Source organism: Rutilus rutilus (assembly GCF_951802725.1).
Source record: "Rutilus rutilus genome assembly, chromosome: 18".
Lineage (NCBI taxonomy): Eukaryota > Metazoa > Chordata > Actinopteri > Cypriniformes > Leuciscidae > Rutilus > Rutilus rutilus.
Genome location: NC_140231.1, coordinates 34,160,310 through 34,180,900, shown reverse-complemented (window position 1 = coordinate 34,180,900; position 20,591 = coordinate 34,160,310). Strand labels below are relative to the sequence as shown.

General features: G+C 37.7%; 1 protein-coding gene across 3 annotated transcripts in view; it reads right to left on the bottom strand.

Annotated features, from left to right (window-relative positions):
• LOC311277076 (lysosome membrane protein 2-like) overlaps nucleotides 1-9,506 on the bottom strand; it is a 42,973-nt gene extending 33,467 nt beyond the window's left edge. For all 3 annotated transcript variants that reach the window (XR_014625159.1, XM_084387222.1, XM_084387223.1), the window contains exon 1: nucleotides 9,175-9,506. Coding sequence is in view for 2 of the 3 variants with exons in the window: in XM_084387222.1 (XP_084243348.1) it covers nucleotides 9,175-9,297 (123 nt within the window). In the remaining variant the exon portion in view is untranslated. The remainder of the gene's footprint in view (nucleotides 1-9,174) is intronic.
• Between the last annotated feature and the right edge of the window lie 11,085 nt (nucleotides 9,507-20,591).

Below are 20,591 nucleotides of genomic sequence, written 5' to 3'. Positions count from 1 at the left end.
TTCTGCTCACCAATACTGCATTTATTTGATCAGAAATACAGTAAAATCTGTGAAATATTATCCCAATGTAAATCAGCTGTGTTCTATGTGAATATACAGTAAAGTGTAATTTATTCCTGTGATCAAAGCTGAATTTCCAGCATCATTACTCCAGTCTTCAGTGTCACATGATCCTTCACTAATCACTCTAATATGATGATTTGATGCTCAAGAAACATTTATGATTATTATCAGTGTTGGAATTTTGCTGATTAGTTTGTATAACGACCTGTTATAAACCCCGGAGAACGACCCATAATGCATCAGTGTTACTGAATGTTATGATTCATCATTTATGGAGACTGTAATCATCTGGTTTATCCGAGGAGGAAACGGAGATCAGATTTATGCTAACCCTTCTGTTAACTGGGCAAGCAAGCACAGCTACGGGCGGATAATCTCAAACCGGTTGATATAAAGGCCTCCCTGGATTACATGACGGTCGCCGGGAACATCTCACAGGATCACTGTACGTCCGACTGTACTCTTCCTTTCGAGTCTGAACTGAACTCAAATGGCACTGAGAACTGGGACGAGAGAAACATAAACCACTTCATTTGGGAAATTAAAAGATGCAAAATAAGACACACCGGTGTTTTGCCAGATGAGAAGCTTATTCTATGTATCAACTTTTCACTACTTTAATTCATTTGACTCTAATTCCTTCCTTTTATAACTGTATCATTTATCTCTTTTAATTCCCTTTATAACTGGTTTAATTTCCCTTGCTTTTATTTTGTGCTTATTTTCTATGCAAAACACTTTGAATTGCCATAGTGTATGAAATGTGCTATATACAGTTTTTTTTTTATTCGCTTTGGTACTATTTTCACAAGTTAGGTGTACATTTTCACAACTCTTAGTGCTAATATCACCACAGATCATCAAAAGTGCACTTTCTTCAAACGTTTCATCATGTTTTCAGTTGTGTAAGTACAATACACACAATCACACAGTATCCTTTTCACAACACAGAACAAGTGTTTCATTCACAGTCACTGCCTTTCATAAAGCTCTTACTATCAAACTTTTGATTTGCATCTCTTCTTGTTCAGTTTAATACATTTGTCTATGATTTAATCCAACTGATCTTAATGGTTAATCAATGAATCGTTTGGTACACCCATAGATTTCTATAGATATTGATTCTATATACAATTTCTATAGAACTTGTTTGCAATTTCTGATATGGATAACCAAATGTAATGAATTATTTTTACATAAGTGATTTATAGATAATAACCACCACGATGTTCAAAGTGTGTGCACACACATGTGTGTGTGTGTGTGTGTGTGTGTGTGTGTGTGTGTGTGTGTCTGTGTGTGTGTGTGTGAGAGAGAGAGAGAGAGAGAGAGAGAAAGATACAGAGAAATTTGCCATTTGTGCAAATACTGTAAAGCAGAATAGAGTATAAGAGAGAGGAAACAGTCAATGACTGTAAGTGTAAAACATCAGATTGGTCAGAGATGCATCAGTAGAAGGGAGACAGACGGCATCAAATACAGCATTTTACTTTACAGTATGTATGCAATACTGTAAACAGATTACCATGGTAGAGACTGCCGAATTACTGTAACTCAACCTTCATCTGTAATGGTCCACTACTGTATAGATTCAGTCAAATGGTATAGAGTGAAATCATTTACTGTATTGCCAGCAAACTCTGTTCTAGCACAGCCTGGATACTATTACAAACATTATGGATTCAATTACTTCTAATGTGGCATAGCCTGTATTACTGTAATTATTTCAGCAACAACGGTGATGTGAAACATGTATCTTGCATTGTTTGCTGTTGGATGAACTGATTGTTAACAGTACTAAACTGAAAGAAGAGCATACTGTTGTGTTTCTGTGATTAAACCAAATGTTCTCATTACATATTACAATAATCCTGTGTTTGAAACAATGAGTATGCGGACTGAGAAGTGTATAACTGTAATGAAAGCATGAGATCAGGTTTTGAAAGAATGACTAGCTGTGTTACAAGTGTGATCAGTGTGGATTTTTGTACTAAGAGTTTTGAAAATGTACACCTTACTTGTGAAAATAGTACCAAAGCGAATAAAAAAAAAACTGTAAATAAACTTGCCTTGCCTTCCACATCTAAACCACATTAAACTTACTAACCTTCAGCAAACGTGCATTAAGAGTTCATTTAGCACAATGAGTTTCTTCCCTATTAAACTACTGAAACTCTCTCTCTCACACACACACACACACACACACACACACACACACACACACACACACACACACACACACACACACACACACACACACACACACACACGAGGCTGGACTGAATAACCCCTCATTAACACACACACACACACACACACCTCACAGATCACATGACCATCAGCTCATACTCATTCCTGAACATTTCTTTTCTTCACTTCTTTTCTCATGTAAAAATCCACCAGCCAAGACCTCTAGAAAAAACGCTGAAGAATTTGTCCAGAACAATGACGTGTTTATACTAATCTAAGCTTCACTGCTATTTAAGACACTTTCAACGGCCAAAAGAGGATTTTTAATTAAATGTTAAAATCCAGCTACACAATCTTCCAAAGAATCATACATATTTCAATATATATATACTATTGTTTTGTGGTTGGAATAACTCTCTTCTGCTCACCAAAGCTGCATTTATTTGATCAAAAATACAGTAAAATGTGAAATATTATTCCAATGTAAAATATGTGAATATATAGTAAAGTGTAGTTTATTCCTGTGATCAAAGCTGAATTTTCAGCATCATTACTCCAGTCTTCAGTGTCACATGATCCTTCACAAATCATTATCATATGATTTTTGTGATGTATTTTATTTTTCAGGATTCTTTGATGAACAGAAAGTTCAAAAGAACAGCATTTATTTGAAATAGGAATATTTCATAACATTATAAATGTCTTTACTGTCAATTTTGATCAATTGAATGCGTTGATTTAGTATTAATTTGAAGTGAAGAGGTATTCATTTCTTGACCCCAAACATTTGAGTGCACACTTTACTCTGCTATCGAAACTATTTCATGAAATAGATTATTAAACAAGAAAATTCTAAAGTAGATTGTACGGGGCAGCAGGAAAAACAGGCTGAATGCAGGTGAGAAAATGCAACTATTTTACTAACTATGCACATTTATATGGTTAAAGGAAAAACATTTCAGATCAGATGTTCAGTGCTGATACGACTTGGCAAGGGCAACAAGCATGAAGTATATCCTCCTGGGACCCAGGAATAGACTTTTGTCCACTGTAGTGGACATTGTGGGCCCTATCTTGCACCCAGCGCAATTGACTTTGCACACCGACGCATGAATCATTGCTATTTTGCACTTTCCCCTCCACACATTTCGGTAAATTAGGGAATGAACTACTGCTCCCTGGGGCGGTTCAGCGAAAAGAGGAAGCGTGTTCCGGCGCAAACGTTCCCTGGTGCTATTTTGCAGTTTCAGAAAACAATTCCTCCACTGACCAGGAGAAACCTCGTCTAAAGTCAGTGGCGCATTGCGCATGTTATTCATATGCTATTTTGAGAGCGCATGCTTGGCCATAATGTAGCGTGTGCACAACGCGCAGGCACTTTGATCTACACAGAAGCAGCAGTTTTCATTTTTGCAAATCATAGGCTACATTATTATAAGGAAAAATAATAACACACGAGGGAAATCATTGTTGTGTCCATGAAGATGTGAAAAAATAGGCATAAATCTAGCTTACACATTTACCCAAATTATCATACGCCTGTTTAACCGAAGCTAATTTGGGTGTGTTTCTCCATCCCCAATGTCACTTCTCTGTGTTTTACGGCCCTGACGAGAACGTCGGTCTCCTCGGCTGTAAACCGCTCCTGGCAAATCCACCGTTATAATAGCAATCCGCCATGGAACAAGCGCGCCTGCTCTTAAAGGGAATGTGAGATGATGCTCTGATTGGTTTATTTCACGTTAAGCACAAACCACACATATCAATAATGAAGCTACTTCAGATCAACACATTTTAGATTTGTGTCGGCCGAGACCCGCCCACAAAGTTATTTGCGTTTCGCGTTTTATACTTGCGTTTCAGATCGTTAAAATAGGGCCCCTTATTTTAGTGAATTTCTCTGACATCATACATGTCACATGTCACGACATGGGTGTCCTGTAAAGAGCACATTCAGGGCTTTTCAGAGACACCAAATGTTTGGAGGTTTCACCATGAAAACAACTTCTCATTGGTCTTCTGACATTAATTTAGAGATCAAATGTAGGAAATATGATAATATATTGTAATTATAATTTAAATCTGACTACTTTTCAAATTGCATTTCATAAACTAACATCTCAGGAAAATGTTATGGGCTTTCAAATCAAAAAATTACTTTCTGTTCCAGAACAGGGCATTGATTTCATACATGTCCACTGTAGAGGACATCAGAACACATTAATGTGTATGTTAGATAAAGTGTATAGATACATTGCATTGAATGGGAATATTAATTTATGGCCATTTTACCCACATATTGCATTAAGTAAAATGGTGTATCAAGTCATTCCATTATATCTTTCATGACATAGTTGAGAATCATCTTTATACAAATTTTGGTTAAAAAAAATCCTGAAACCCCACATTTTATTGTTGATAAAAAAAAAAAAATAATAAAAAAAAAACATTGTTTTTGCCTATACATATAATTTCATGTAATTAATTTTTTTTAAACAACTGAGTACTGGTGTCCACTACAGAGGACATAGCATAAGATATGAATACAATATAATTTTTCAAAAATGTTTTTTTACCATTTGTTTCTTATGCTCTCTAAACAATGTGATGACATGAAAAAAAAAAAGTTTCTGGGTCTCAGGAGGATATCACAGAGAAGGATTTCTTTGTTCTGTAGGAAGGTACTGTCAACATCTGTTGCTCATTAAGGAAGGACCCGTGTTCAGATGGTGAATTCTCTATGCTACACACAGTACAACGGTCTTTCTGGATCCCAACGTACATGTGGTGATGTAAGCCGGACACTGACCATATATGGACTTATGTTGGATTCATATGGATTCAAACGTGCATACCTACAGACTGAACTCGTAATACGCATATGCACGCCATCAGCGTTCTCTTAGGTTCGCGTTTTTAAAGTTTGCGCAGAGAGAACTTAAGGGTTTTCTGTTAGAACAGAGTCGTGTTAGCGGCCCCTAAGTTAATAACTAATGATCGTTGCGATGGAAGTGAATCAATCAAAGCTAATTTTAGCTGGACAATAACTTTATTCTAGAGCTGCTGTAAAGCCAAAACAATCTCTGTTACTGTAATTTCCTATTATCACTGTAAAGCTGCTTTGAAAAAATCTATATTGTTAAATGCGCTATATAAATGAAGGTGACTTGACTTGACTTGTTATACAATGTATCTTTCTATATGATGTAATGTATATTCTTATTGGTTAACACTGTGAAACTCCACTCATATTCTTACTATGGGCCCTATTTTAACGATATAAGCTCATGGTCTAAAGCGCACGGCGCAAGTTCACTTAGTGCGTGCCCGAATCCACTGCTAGTTTAACGACAGGAAAAATGGTCGGCGCTCCCGGCGCATGGTCTAAAAGGGTCGTCCCTATTCTCATAATGAGTAATGGGACCATCTACGGGACAATCATATCTTTATGTACACAATAATAATCTTTTACATTGTAATCCTTTTATTTTAAATATTTGGCATGTTTGTGTGGACCTGAAAATGATAACTGCGTCGGACTGAAACTAGCAAAAAACACTTGCGTCGCGCTTGGCGCTGCATTGCGCCGGGTGTAAGATAGGGCCCTATATCTTCTGAGATAAAGATGCTAATAAACTTGAGAGATACTTTTCTCCCTCAGCGCTGGATCATTGTTCATTCAAATGCTAATTGCTAGAAGGACTGGAATGAGGCACATGAAATTCTAATTCTATCAGTAGCCTAAAAGTTCTTCATAATATCTGTGACAATAAATTCATTGCTTATATAGCTAAGAAAAATAACAGCACAGGGGGTGTTGCAGAGGGTGATCAGGCGCTTCGTATGTAGAACCTTTTAGGGGTTCCCATTATGGGATGAAGATAAAGGCTCTTTGAAATTGAGTCAAAAACCAATTGAGTTCTATATAGAACCGCATTGAACCTTTTTGGCATAAAGGTTCTTTAAAATTGAGTCAAGAACCCTAGAGTTCTATATAGAACCCCACTGGACCTTTTTGGATTAAAATTTCTTTAAATTGAGTCAAGAACCCAAGAGTTCCATTGGACCTTTTTGGAAAAAAGGTTCTTTCAAATTGAGTCAAGAACCCAAGAGTTCTATATAGAACCGTACTGAACCTTTTTGGCATAAAGGATCATTAAATTGAGCCAAGAACCCTAGAGTTCTATATAAACCCCATTGAACATTTTTAGAAAAAAAGGTTATTTAAATTGAGTCAAGAACCCTAGAGTTCTATTTAGAACCCCACTGGACCTTTTTGGATAAAAATTTCTTTAAATTGAGTCAAGAACCCAAGAGTTCCATTGGACCTTTTTGGAAAAAAGGTTCTTTAAATTGAGTTAAGAACCCTAGAGTTCTATATAGAACCGCATTGAACCTTTTTGGCATAAAGGATCATTAAATTGAGCCAAGAACCCTAGAGTTCTATATAAACCCCATTGAACATTTTTAGAAAAAAAGGTTCTTTAAATTGAGCCAAGAACCCTAGAGTTCTATATAAACCCCATTGAACATTTTTAGAAAAAAAGGTTCTTTAAATTGAGCCAAGAACCCTAGAGTTCTATATAAACCCCATTGAACATTTTTAGAAAAAAAGGTTCTTTAAATTGAGTCAAGAACCCTAGAGTTCTATTTAGAACCCCACTGGACCTTTTTGGATTAAAGTTTCTTTAAATTGAGTCAAGAACCCAAGAGTTCCATTGGACCTTTTTGGAAAAAAGGTTCTTTAAATTGAGTTAAGAACCCTAGAGTTCTATATAGAACTGCATTGAACCTTTTTGGCATAAAGGATCATTAAATTGAGCCAAGAACCCTAGAGTTCTATATAAACCCCATTGAACATTTTTAGAAAAAAAGGTTCTTTAAATTGATTCAAGAACCCCAGAGTTCTATATAGAACCCCATTGAAGCTTTTTGGCAAAACGTTTCTTTAAAACCCTAAGGTTAAACCGCATTTTGCCTTGCTGGCATACTAAAAAGTATCTGATCTATTATTGTGGCATCATCCATTTCACATTCATCTGCCTCTAAACGACACGTAAAAACAAAACAAAACAAAACAAAAAGCCAGAATTTATGTAGATAGACAAAAGTCTCCAGTACGAATCATGCGGACAATCTAGATGGGCGGCAAGTGTATGATTTACTCTTCCAAACATCTGCAGAACATGATGAAAGCAGAGGTTAATCTGAGGAGTTTGATGTCTCGGATATAATCGACGGACGCCTGCAAACATGGGCGGCTCAAACAGATCGTCTGACCGCTTCAATCGGCACTGTTATTCTCGGCTGTGGGCTGAACTTGAGAGGGTTAATTGCTACTCTGGAAAAAGAACTTCCTCTTGCAATAAAATCTGCATTATTGCTGCACTGAAAGAAAACTTGGAGTAGAAATGATTTTCACTAAGAAATAGGTGGTAAATTTCACTAAATTATTACAAAGAAACGTGTTATTACCAACATTTATTACAAGTAACACGTGAAACTTTGAATTAGATTAGATTGAATTTTCTTTTTACTTGGAAGATTTTTTGGTGCTGAAATGCAATGAACCGACTCATCACACTAACTTTTAGGCTAAAGTTGCATGAACTAGGACTCTAAAACAAATCAGCTGAACATACTGTAAAAGGATCTTTCAGCAGAAGAGCAGCAGTGTTCATGGTGAGAAACAACACACACACACACACACACACACACACAATGTGTTTCCTGTTCCTGCAGCCGATGACATTTCAATACAAACAGAGCATTGAGATCTGCTGTTAAAGCTCAAGAAAATTATTTGTGCAAACAGAATTAGATTGAGCGGTTTCTGTTCCTGATGACTTCAGCAGATCGTTCTCTACACTGTCTGATGAACTATCATGTGATTTCTGCAGACATGGCATTTATGTGAAGCTCTGAGAGGAAGAGTGATGGTAGCACGTGGACGAATGCAGAATGTGGTGAAGACAGAAACACTGAGCACATGTTACACGTCACTCTCTGATTACACCGAATGAGCGCATGCTCGTCTCTGATGACTGAACACATCGTGCTGGTTTCCCGCCACTCCATGTTTCACTGGGGTTTACAAGCTCATGAAATGGTAATAATTAAGTAAAATTTAAATAAATAAATAAATAATTTATTTATTAAAAAAACAATCAATATAAAGGTAAATAAATCATAAAAATGGTAATAATATAAAAATAATCATATAAAAACACTTACTAAATATTAAATAAATCATAAAAATGTAAATAAATAATAAAAAAACACCAAAAATGTAAATAATTTAATATAAAACAATTACTAAAAATTAAATATATAATTGAAATGAAAATAAATAATTAAAAATCAAAACAAACCAGTTCCTAAAAATTAAAATGCATAATTTAAGACTAAAAATAATCTATATAAAACACCTACTAAAATTTAAATAAAGAAAAGAAAAGAATACTTTAATTTAACACTTACAAAAAAATAAGATAAATCATAAGAATGTAAATAAATCATTTAAAAATAAAAATAATAAATATGAAACACTTACTAAAAATTGAATAACTCATAAAAAGTCAACTTAATCATTAATTTTTTTTATAAATCATACAAATTAAAATAAATATTTAAAAAATAAACATGATAAATATAAACACTTAAAAAAATACTTAAATAAAAACAATCACTATAAAATACTTAGTAAAAACTAAATAAATCATAAGAATGTTAAATTAAAAGAAAAAACTTAAGAATAATGTAAAAGACATAAAATATTATACACATTTAAAATGAATAAGATTAAAATATTTTGGCTGACAAAAAAAGTTCACTGTCATTAAGCCGCAATCAAACCCAAACCTCACACAGAGCAAGACACAGCACTAATAAACTCCACAATGATGAATCGAGATCTCTCACCCTCTTCAGCTTGTTGTGGATCATGGTCTGGAAAAAACCGGACACAAACAGTGCGATTCCCGAGACCAGGAGAAGAGCGCCGATGACTCCGGACGAGAACATGCAACAGGAGCCTTTCCTCATGGTGCAGGTGTAATAAAGCTGAGGCTGATGAAGCGATTCCTCTGCTACAGCAGCTGGACGTGTGTGTGAGGTTCTCCTCCTAAACACACACACACACACACACACAGGGTTGAAAGTTCAGCACTTGCAGCAGATTTGAATGAGATAATAAATCAGCTGTGGCGTGTAGACTGTAATAGTGTTTGCCTCCAGAAGCTCTTCAGAAGAGTAAACGCGATCCAGCGGGCGGCTCAGTATTTGAATGAATGAGTGCAGTGTGAGGGGCGAGCGTCACCGAGAGTGGGAGGGAACTGAGAGAGAGAGAGAGAGAGAGAGAGAGAGAGAGAGAGAGAGAAGGAGTGTCGAGTGTTTGGATTCCTGTACATGGATCAAGGTGACCGGACAGATTTAACTGGACCTTCTGTTGTGTGTAAATTCACAACTCTCATGAAAACAGATCTCATGTTTCACCACCAAAATCAAAGCAAACTTTAAAAAAATATTATTTTGCAAATAATATTTGTGTTGATTCATTTTTCTTATAAACACACACACAAAACTTTTTCTTCTATGCATTTCTCTTGCTTCCTAATCTAATAAATAATGATTATTGTTTGGCTCTTTAACAACTTGCTTAATGCACAAAAGTACATTTAAAATAATGTACTTTTGAACTGAAAACAAAGGATATAACAAATGTGATTATAAATTATAATTGATATTGATAAATTATGTTTTGCATAAAGCAACATTATGGAACATTATGACTTCATTGTGAAATTTATAAAAACGCATGATTACAATGCAGATAGATTTGTAATTCTCATTATTGTCAATAATGCTGTCATATTTTATTTTATTTTATTTATCAAAATCAGCATGAATGAACTGCAGCACATCGAATACTAGCACAATGTGTACGTTCTCTACAATTAAAATAACAAATAGTAGAGCGGGAGGTAAAATGTGTTTAAAAAATGTCACAATATAAATCGGTAATAATCATATAATAAACATTTTCTTTGTGATTTTGAGGTGAAATGGTGATTTTGACACATTTCATGTCATGTGCTTATGTGAACTCATGTGAAAAAGTTTCCATTCAGAATGTGTGTGTTTATATTCATACATTTGGGGAAAAATGTGCAGTATTGTGTAATGCACTTTCCTGTTTCTTTTATTAACAGGGCGTGCAATGCACAAATCTTTAAATGTTTGAAGAAATACTCAAATATTTAGCATAACACACTTGTAAAGAAGCTATTTTCCACACAAAGCTGTTTAATGAAACGTCCAGCGAGACAAAACAGCTGCAAACGTCATAAACAAACCCATGTGCAGGTCAAGGACTCTCTCTCTATCTCTCTCTCTCTCTCTCTCTCTCTCTCTGTTTCTCAATGATCAGAACTTCAACAGTTCTCATTTTTCATGACCTCCGTGGCATTTCATGGTCTTTATTGAAAGATTCTGGGAACTTTGTACCAAGTCACAGCAAATGCCAGGGGAAGTATGTGACCTACATGTGTCATATAGACTGAAGAACAAAGATCCACCCTGACTTCTCCACACGGATCCAGGCGTGGACGGACCGCTCAGAGAGAGAGAGGAGGAGTGGAGCATGTTTGAGAAGGAACCGCAAGTAGAGGTCAGTGAGCACAAGAGTTACAAGAGTTAAAGGGTCAAACGCCTGCAGATATCAAAGAGGAACTATTATGCCCTTTCACAAGTCTTGATTGTGCTTTAGTCTCTACTAGACATGTTTTCCAGCTTGAATGTTGATTATTCTCCTCATATTCTCCATTGTTGCAGCTCCTCTCTTCCCAGTCTGTCAGTAACGCTCTGTTCACTTCCTGTCTCTATGAAGCCCCTCCTTCTGAAAAGCACACTGTGCTCTGATTGGTCGGCTGGAGCAGCGTGTTGCGATTGGTCGAGCACTTCGAGTGCGTTTGGGAAATGTCCCGCCCCTTACCATAACCACCAGTTTAACACTCTACTAACTAACTCAACCAGGCCCCGCCCCTTTATTCTGCATATTAATTATTATAATGAGGAATATTGTGACGTGTTTGTTCCCGGAAGAAACTCAAGACTTTAAACAATACATTATGTTTCAAAGCAGCTTCACAGAAATAAACAGTAAAAATGTATATAAAATTCATTGTTTAATCTCTAGTCATTATTCAGATCAATTCAGCTCATGTTTATTCTCATCTGATATTGTCAGAATTCAATATTACTGAATATTAATCATCTTTTTTTGGAGTATCCTGCACATAAGTCCAGTAACCGTACCTTATGATATACCACGGTACCAACACAGTACTTTTTTGTAAGACATTATTGTAATTTTTCAGATTTTTGCAGCAAAAATGACTGAATCTGCTGTGATTTTTCCGATGGGACTTTTTGTTGTTGTTGTTATTTTGCAATGAAAACCCACCAATAATCATCATGCATTTATGTAATTAGAATTATCGACTGTATACGAGCAATTAGCAGTAAATATATTTGTGCAATAATTACTGAAATCAACCGGTGCGCAATCAATTTGTTATCTATACATCATTATTTAGGCCTACATTTGTTACATAATGCTCAGAATTATGGATTTTAATAAGCTAAGATTGTTGTTGGCAGAAAATATGTTTTAAAAAAAATACTGTTGTGAATATTTGCATTAATTCTTGCACTGCAAAACACTGGAGGAACTCAATATTATGAGCTTTCTGAATTTTTCATTTTAATTTTGCACAAAGTAAATGAAAACCTGTTTTAGGATCATTAGGATTTTGTTTTTTATTGTGACATGATTTACAAGTCAATTAGGGTCAAGTTTCGGGAGAGTTTTAATTAGCTAAGATTGTTTTCACCCTGTTTTAGGCAGAAAAATTGTTTAAAAAAATAAACTGTTGCGAATATTGGCATTAATTCTTGCACTGCAAAACTGAATATTACTGAACTTCTTTATCAAGTGCTTTCTGAATTTTTCATTTTAATTTTCCTGTTTTAGGATGATTAGGATTTCGTGACATGATGTACAATTAAGGTCAAATTTCGAGTGAGTGAGTGTGTGTGAGTCAGAAGTCATGTGTGTGAAGAAGTAAAAGGTCAGTTCAGAGGTCACGCCCTGTGTTTGCACTTTCACCTGAATTCTCCGGGATCATGTGACCCAGCGTCCAGAAGAACGAAGCACTTCCTCTTTTACAGGTGATTAGAGTCAAACATTCCAGAACAGCAGGAAACTGTTACCGTGGTTACCTCTGACCTCCATACAGCCCATAATCACACAGGCCTCTGAAGAAACATCTGATCATCGGGCTTCAGACGTCTGACGCCTCCTACTGGTGAAACATCAAGAGACTTTAGGATTAATATGGAATTTAATGTAAAAAGTGAACTGAAACTATGTTTTCTTGTACAACACACTCCAATAATCTTATTTTCACAGTGTAAGCTGAGTGTTTCCATTAATAACAGCGAGTTAAGAATCCTTACACACCAGATTTACATGAGGAGGAGGAGGAGGAGGAGGAGGAGGAGGAGGAGGATCTAAATGCTCATTGTCTTCTTCACGGAGCTTCAATGGTGTTTGTATTCTGTTCACTGTGTGTGGAAGATGCAGACATCTTTTATTCAAGCAATCCAGCGCCGTAGTCAAGGGGACGAACAGGAATGTCGCAGGTCCTGTGAGTGACGAGGGGCCTCACTAAGGTCCTTTACAGTAGAGTCTGATTACTGGCGCAGGAGGGGGTCCCATAATAATGAGCTCTCGCTCCCGGAAACTGAAGTGATGCCAACAAACAACCCGCTCTTCAGTCTATATATATATATGTATATATATACACAAACTTTTATTTTGGATGCGATTAATCGTTGCCCAGCACTAATATATATATATATATATGTACATACATGCACATAAATACACATATCAATAATCACGGGTTATTACAGAACATGTAAATAAAGGTGTTTTTTCTTTAATATGAAATTCTCAATGATTCAGATTTGTATTACTTCAGCAAAAATTACAGGCAACAGATATAACCAAAATAAATACTTTAAATTTAAATACAAATTATTAAGTTATAAATTAATTATAATGAATACAAATATGAAGTAATATCATTATAAATATTATTTAATATAAACTCATATAATTTATAAAAAATATTAAATAAATTTACAAATTGCATAAAAACATATATTTTAAATGTAAATAAATACGTAAAAATATAAAAAATGTAAATAATAATAAAGTAATGCAAAATATCTCATTCTGATTACTGTCATGTGGAATATGTATAGATTCTAAAAGTTTGTAATAATAAAGATATTAATGTTTCTTCTGCTCATCAAGGCTGCTTTTACCTGATAAAAAATACAGTAAAAACTGTGAAATATTATAACAATGTAAATCAGCTGTTTTCTATGTGAATATATAGTAAAGTGTAATTTATTCCTGTGATCAAAGCTGAATTTTCAGCATCATTACTCCAGTCTTCAGTGTCACATGATCCTTCATAAATCATTCTAATTTCTAATATTTTTTAAATAATATAGTTTTTAATTTTAACATAGGATCCAAAGTGTGTTTTGATCAGAAGTCCAAACATGTAACCATAGTATAACCACTAATGTGCTGATGCGTCCAGTGAAGCTCCGCCCACTCCTGTCAATCATTCCCTGTATTTAGCAGATTCTGCACTTCCATCCACTCGCTCAGAGTTTGATCAAAGCATCAGAAATATCACCGTTAATAGCAATGGAAGTTAAAGAGGATCGGGCCTCTAGATCAGATCCTCCATTGTGTTTGCTTTCTGTTTGATTCGCACATGACCGTGAAACAACAACAGACGTTTAGGGGCCCAGATGAGATACATGAAACAAACAGGGGCCCGTGTGTTCACGTCATTTATAGGACTAACCCGTCTTTCTACAGCAGTGAGGAGTTTTCCAGGACAGGAATGTCTCTATCCCCCACAATCCCAGACACTAAACACACAAACACACACACTAGGGCTTCAGAGGGGTCCAGCGTTTCTGGGGGTTGATTTTGGGAAGCGCTTCCCGGTATTCAGAAAAACAATGATGGGAACGCCAAGTTAGTATGTAAAGACAAAGATGTATATATACATACATATATATATAGTGCTGCGGTGAACACAAAAACACTAAACATGAGCTCACGGTTATTCTGATCTGCTTTCGGCTAGTTCTAAGACTAACGTTATTATTACGTTTTGAAAACATCATTTTTTAATGTATCTCTAAAAGTTCTGAAACAAGTGACATTTAAAAAAAAACTAAACGTTTCAGAAAGAAAAAATAAAACGCTCCATGAATGATGTATAGATAATGTTTTTGTTTGAACGTTTTGAGAACATTAATAAAGACCAGAAGACATTATATTAATGTTACTGGAAGAGCAAAAAGGAAAATTCATTATATTCCTATAATTGAACAAAACCTCACAGGTTTCACAATTCTCAATATTACCAGATAATGAATTAATAACTCAAATTAATTAACAAATTAATTGATATCGAACACTGTCAGTTTGTCCAACCTTACCTGGATACACTCATGTTAAGCTTATACTATATAGCAAATCTTAACTGCTTAACTGTTAAATTGACAAAAACTATATAATACGCTAATATTAAAAGTCAGATATACAGTGTAGTAGCATATTTCCTACTTTTCATGTGTACATACATGTAAGGCATGTATATGTCACAGTGTCTGTTTGTGTATCACTGGTGTTCACTAGAGGTCCATGGTGTCATCCCATTCATGAACTGCATTCCCCACAATCCTTGTCAGTACCAATCACTGTTCATTGCACTCAGCTGTTCCCTGTCATCATTGTACCCAGCTGTTCCCTGTTATTCATTGTTAGTTCTTGTTATATATACCCTATCTGTCTAGTGTTTGTCATGGATTCCTTGTATTATATCATGCCACTGCCGTTCCCTGTGTTTCCTGTTTATGTTTATGTTTATGTTTATGTTTATGTTTATGTTTATGTTTATGTTTGTGTTTCTTGGATTGATTATTTGGATTTTGACCTCTGCCTGGACTGGATATGATTTATTGGATTTGCCCAATAAAATAATCTTTACTGCATTTGGATCTTCCCTTTTCCCTTTCCTTGGTGTGTGGATCGTGACAGAAGGAATCCGTCACTACAAGATCCAGCAGTATGGATTCTTGCGGGTTTTCCCCAACCATGAAGACAGAGGGGGAATTCGCCAGTTGAGGAGGTGCCTCCTCGAATGAACATTTTTCAGTGTCCGGCGTTATGGGCACGCCAGACGGAGGAGGCCATGGCGGTCAATTCCCCTGAGCAGCCTTCCACATGGGACAGAGAGACTTTTAGGGGAACCCGTCTGGTCAAGTTTAGGGGAACTCGTGGGGGACGTAGGGGAGGAGATACTAGAGGTGAGCACCGACAGCATTCTCCAGTTCGGTCATTCTCTGACCATGGGCCGGTGAGGTTCAGCCCTGAGCGTCCTTCACTGCCATTTCCGGTGGTCCCAGTTCCGATGGTCCCAGTTCCGGTGGTCCCAGTGCCGGTGGTCCCAGTTCCGGTGGTTCCTGTTTCGGTGGTCCCGAGTCCGGTGATCCGGAGTCCGGTGGCTCCAAGACACAGGAGGAGGAGAAAGGCTCCCTCCGTAACTGTTCCGGTGGTCCCAGTTCCGGTGGTCCCAGTGCCGGTGGTCCCGAGTCCGGTGGTCCCGAGTCCGGTGATCCCGAGTCCGGTGGCTCCTCCCTCCGTCCCAGTTCCGGTGGTCCCAGTTCCGGTGGTCCCAGTTCCGGTGGTCCCTGTTCCGGTGGTCCCGAGTCCGGTGGCTCCTAACAAGGAGACCATCCCGGAGGTGACTGCCGTCCCTGATGCACCGCCCAGGCGTCTTGCTCTGCCCGCGCCGCCCAGGCGTCATGCTCTACTGGCCCTGCCCGAGCTGCTCGCACTGCCTGCACCACCCCAGCGATCCGTCACGTCTGCCGGGCCTGTGTCTTCGGACAAGATGGCCGCCACAGAGACTGTTCACGTCACGTCTGCCGAGCCTGTGTCTTCAGACAAGATGGCCGACGCCAAGCCTGTTCTCGTCACGTCTGCCGAGCCTGTGTCTTCGGACAAGATGGCCGCCACAGAGACTGTTCACGTCGCGTCTGCCGAGCCTTTGTCTTTGGACAAGATGGCTGCCGCTGAGCCGGTGTCTGTTCCTGAGCCAGTTGTGTCTGTTCCAGTTCCTGAGCCGGTGGTATCTGTTCCAGTTCCTGAGCCGGTGGTGTCTGTTCCTGAGCCGGTGGTGTCTGTTCCAGTTCCTGAGCCGGTGGTGTCTGTTCCTGAGCCGGTGGTGTCTGTTCCAGTTCCTGAGCCGGTGGTGTCTGTGGTGTCTGTTCCAGTTCCGGTGTCTGTTCCAGTTCCTGAGCCGGTGGTGTCTGTTCCAGTTCCTGAGCCGGTGGTGTCTGTTCCTGTGCCATGGCCGCCCGAGGGGTCGTCTCCGCCCTGGCCGCCTGATGGACTGTCTGCTCCGCCCTGGCCGCCTGAAGGGTCGACTCCGTCCTGGCCGCCCGACGAGTCTGTTTTGCCCTGGCCGTCGGCTAAGCCATCAACCCTTGTCCTTGTTCCCCTTCATGGACCTGGCCCTCCATCCCTCCCCCTGATCCTCCACCATTCCACCTCCCGCCTGGACTCTTGTTTTGTCTTGTCACGTCTTGGAGCGTCTGGTAGCCGCTCCGTTGAGGGGGGGGTTATGTCACAGTGTCTGTTTGTGTATCACTGGTGTTCACTAGAGGTCCATGGTGTCATCCCATTCATGAACTGCATTCCCCACAATCCTTGTCAGTACCAATCACTGTTCATTGCACTCAGCTGTTCCCTGTCATCATTGTACCCAGCTGTTCCCTGTTATTCATTGTTAGTTGTTGTTATATATACCCTACCTGTCTAGTGTTTGTCACGGATTCCTTGTATTATATCACGCCACTGCCGTTCCCTGTGTTTCCTGTTTATGTTTGTGTTTCTTGGATTGATTATTTGGATTTTGACCTCTGCCTGGACTGGATATGACTTATTGGATTTGCCCAATAAAATAATCTTTACTGCATTTGGATCTTCCCTTTTCCCTTTTCCCTTTCCTTGGTGTGTGGATCGTGACAGTATGTGTGTGTGTGTATATATATATATATATATATTTGGGGTGGCACGGTTCACAAAACCCACGGTTCGGTTCGTATCACGGTTTTAGGGTCACAGTTTTCGGTTCTGTACGGTTCTTGTTGTTATTTTTTTTCTTTTAATCTTTAACACTCTAAAATTTACTTCAGCATATGTTATATAGCTTAATTATCTAATTATGAATTTATCTATTTCATAAATGGGGCGTGTTTGCAAAACGCAGCTTCTCATTTCCCATTTCGAAGTAATATAGTGAGTGAGTGGTCACCGTGAGGAAACTTTCAGTGGCCTTGGAGGTCCATCATCTGGGGAGCTATGTGGGCTGTGTCGGACAGTTCTTTGTCAATTTCTCCTCGTGTCTCGAAATCATAGGCGTAATCTGCGAGTGGGACATGTCACATCACTTTTTGCCAGGGTCGATATTGTCCCCACCACTTTTGAAACATCTCGCGGCACGGATGTGCCAATACAAATAAATAAAACATAGCAAATTATTTGTTTCGTTCGTTTGTTAAATTAGAGGCGATCTAGCGCTGAAATGTGTTTTTTTAATAAAGTGATCGAAGTGCTCATTGCCGCTGCGATCAGTGGCGCTGATACAGTGTTCTCTTGTGGCTCGCGCACACGCCGCACAGTCTTCACTCGGACGCGCGCTTCAATCCATTGAGGAGACTCTCTATTCGTTCCGGTGAAATCACAAAACAAAATTCACACAAATCTGTCTCTGCTTGATATACAACCACTGATAAACATAATCGGTTTTGATGAAAAAGAAAAAAAATATATACGAATGCGGATTAGAACTCAAAACCTCTGACACACTTGGCAAGAGTTCTGCCACTGGACCATTAAAGTACATTTGTGAAACAGTCGATCTTATTCACGAGAAAAAACAACATATAGTGGAGTAGATCTCACTAAATGTCTAAGTAAACCCAGTGCACTATTTAAATCGATTGCTGGACATCGTAATGTTATTCTACATACATCTGATTTATGATTTAGCATTGTATTAGCACAGGCACGAGGCTACATTGCGCATGCGTCGAACCGTGCGACGCACACACGCACCGAACCGAGACAAGCGAACCGAACGGTTCGGATGTTTTTTCATGTACCGTGCCACCCCTAATATATATATATAGTAGAAAATATATACACATATATATATATATATATACACATATCCTACTTTTCCTGTACACTGATACTGTAAGATGTTATAAAGACATTAAGATATTACAAATATCAACATCATGATTTTATGTAAAGCTGCTTTGAAACTATGTATATTGTGAAAAGTGCATTATAAATAAATCTGACAGGATGAATCTCAGTGTTTCTCCTGGGTGGGAAGGTTCGTGCAGTTTCACAGAATGAGGTTTACCATCTACACACACACACACACACACACACACACGGTTCCCCTTTACCTGAACTCTCTGAGATCATGTGATGCAGCAGGACTGAGAACTTCCTCTTCACGAGTTATCAGAGTCAAAACAGTCCCGAGCACCAGGAAACCCGTTACCATGGTTACCCAGTTCCTCCATGCAGCCCATAATAGCACTGAGCTCTCAGTGAAGGGCCTGTCTGGACCGGCAGCATCTAAAGTACAGACAGTACTTCATTAATGACAGCACAAAGTTACATTTACAATAAAATATGTGAGTTACGTTTACCCATGTATTGACTGACGGCTCACCTTTCCCCATGATGAGAGAAATCTGGCAAACTCAGATTAACCTGCAATAATTAAACATGTTAAATAACACAAATATACTTTATGCATTTAATCTCACTTTATTTACCAGTGTCTTTGATGCTGACATTCAATGACCCACTTTAACTAGGGATGCAAGAAATATCGGTATCGGCCGATATATGTTCATTAATAATGTTATCAGTATCAGCCCAATAAGAATATTTGCCCGATATATTAAAGCCGATAAATAGTGTATTATTTCCTTCAGATGAATCGGAGAAATCTTCTTATCAGGCCGATAACTTTATACATTAAAAATGAACATATATCAGCCGATATTGATTTGGTGGTCGATATATCGTACATCCCTAATTTTTATTATAGGAAAATGATACATTTATGTGAAAACATGCAGTTCCTTGTTACTTAGATGTTAAATAAAAAGCAGCAGTAAGACTTGTCTTGGTCAGAATCTGTTAAACGTAAAGATGCAGTGATGCAGTTCTGATGATCAGGAATGAAGAGAATATGTGTAAATATCATCATGATCAGGAATGAAGAGAATATGAGTAAATATCACCATGATCAGGAATGAAGAGAATATGTGTAAATATCATCATGATCAGGAATGAAGAGAATATGAGTAAATATCATCATGATCAGGAATGAAGAGAATATGAGTAAATATCATCATGATCAGGAATGAAGAGAATATGAGTAAATATCATCATGATCAGGAATGAAGAGAATATGTGTAAATATCACCATGATCAGGAATGAAGAGAATATGAGTAAATATCATCATGATCAGGAATGAAGAGAATATGAGTAAATATCATCATGATCAGGAATGAAGAGAATATGTGTAAATATCATCATGATCAGGAATGAAGAGAATATGTGTAAATATCATCATGATCAGGAATGAAGAGAATATGAGTAAATATCATCATGATCAGGAATGAAGAGAATATGAGTAAATATCATCATGATCAGGAATGAAGAGAATATGTGTAAATATCATCATGATCAGGAATGAAGAGAATATGTGTAAATATCATCATGATCAGGAATGAAGAGAATATGAGTAAATATCATCATGATCAGGAATGAAGAGAATATGAGTAAATATCACCATGATCAGGAATGAAGAGAATATGAGTAAATATCATCATGATCAGGAATGAAGAGAATATGAGTAAATATCATCATGATCAGGAATGAAGAGAATATGAGTAAATATCATCATGCTCAGGAATGAAGAGAATATGAGTAAATATCATCATGATCAGGAATGAAGAGAATATGTGTAAATATCATCATGATCAGGAATGAAGAGAATATGAGTAAATATCATCATGATCAGGAATGAAGAGAATATGAGTAAATATCATCATGATCAGGAATGAAGAGGGCAGTGAA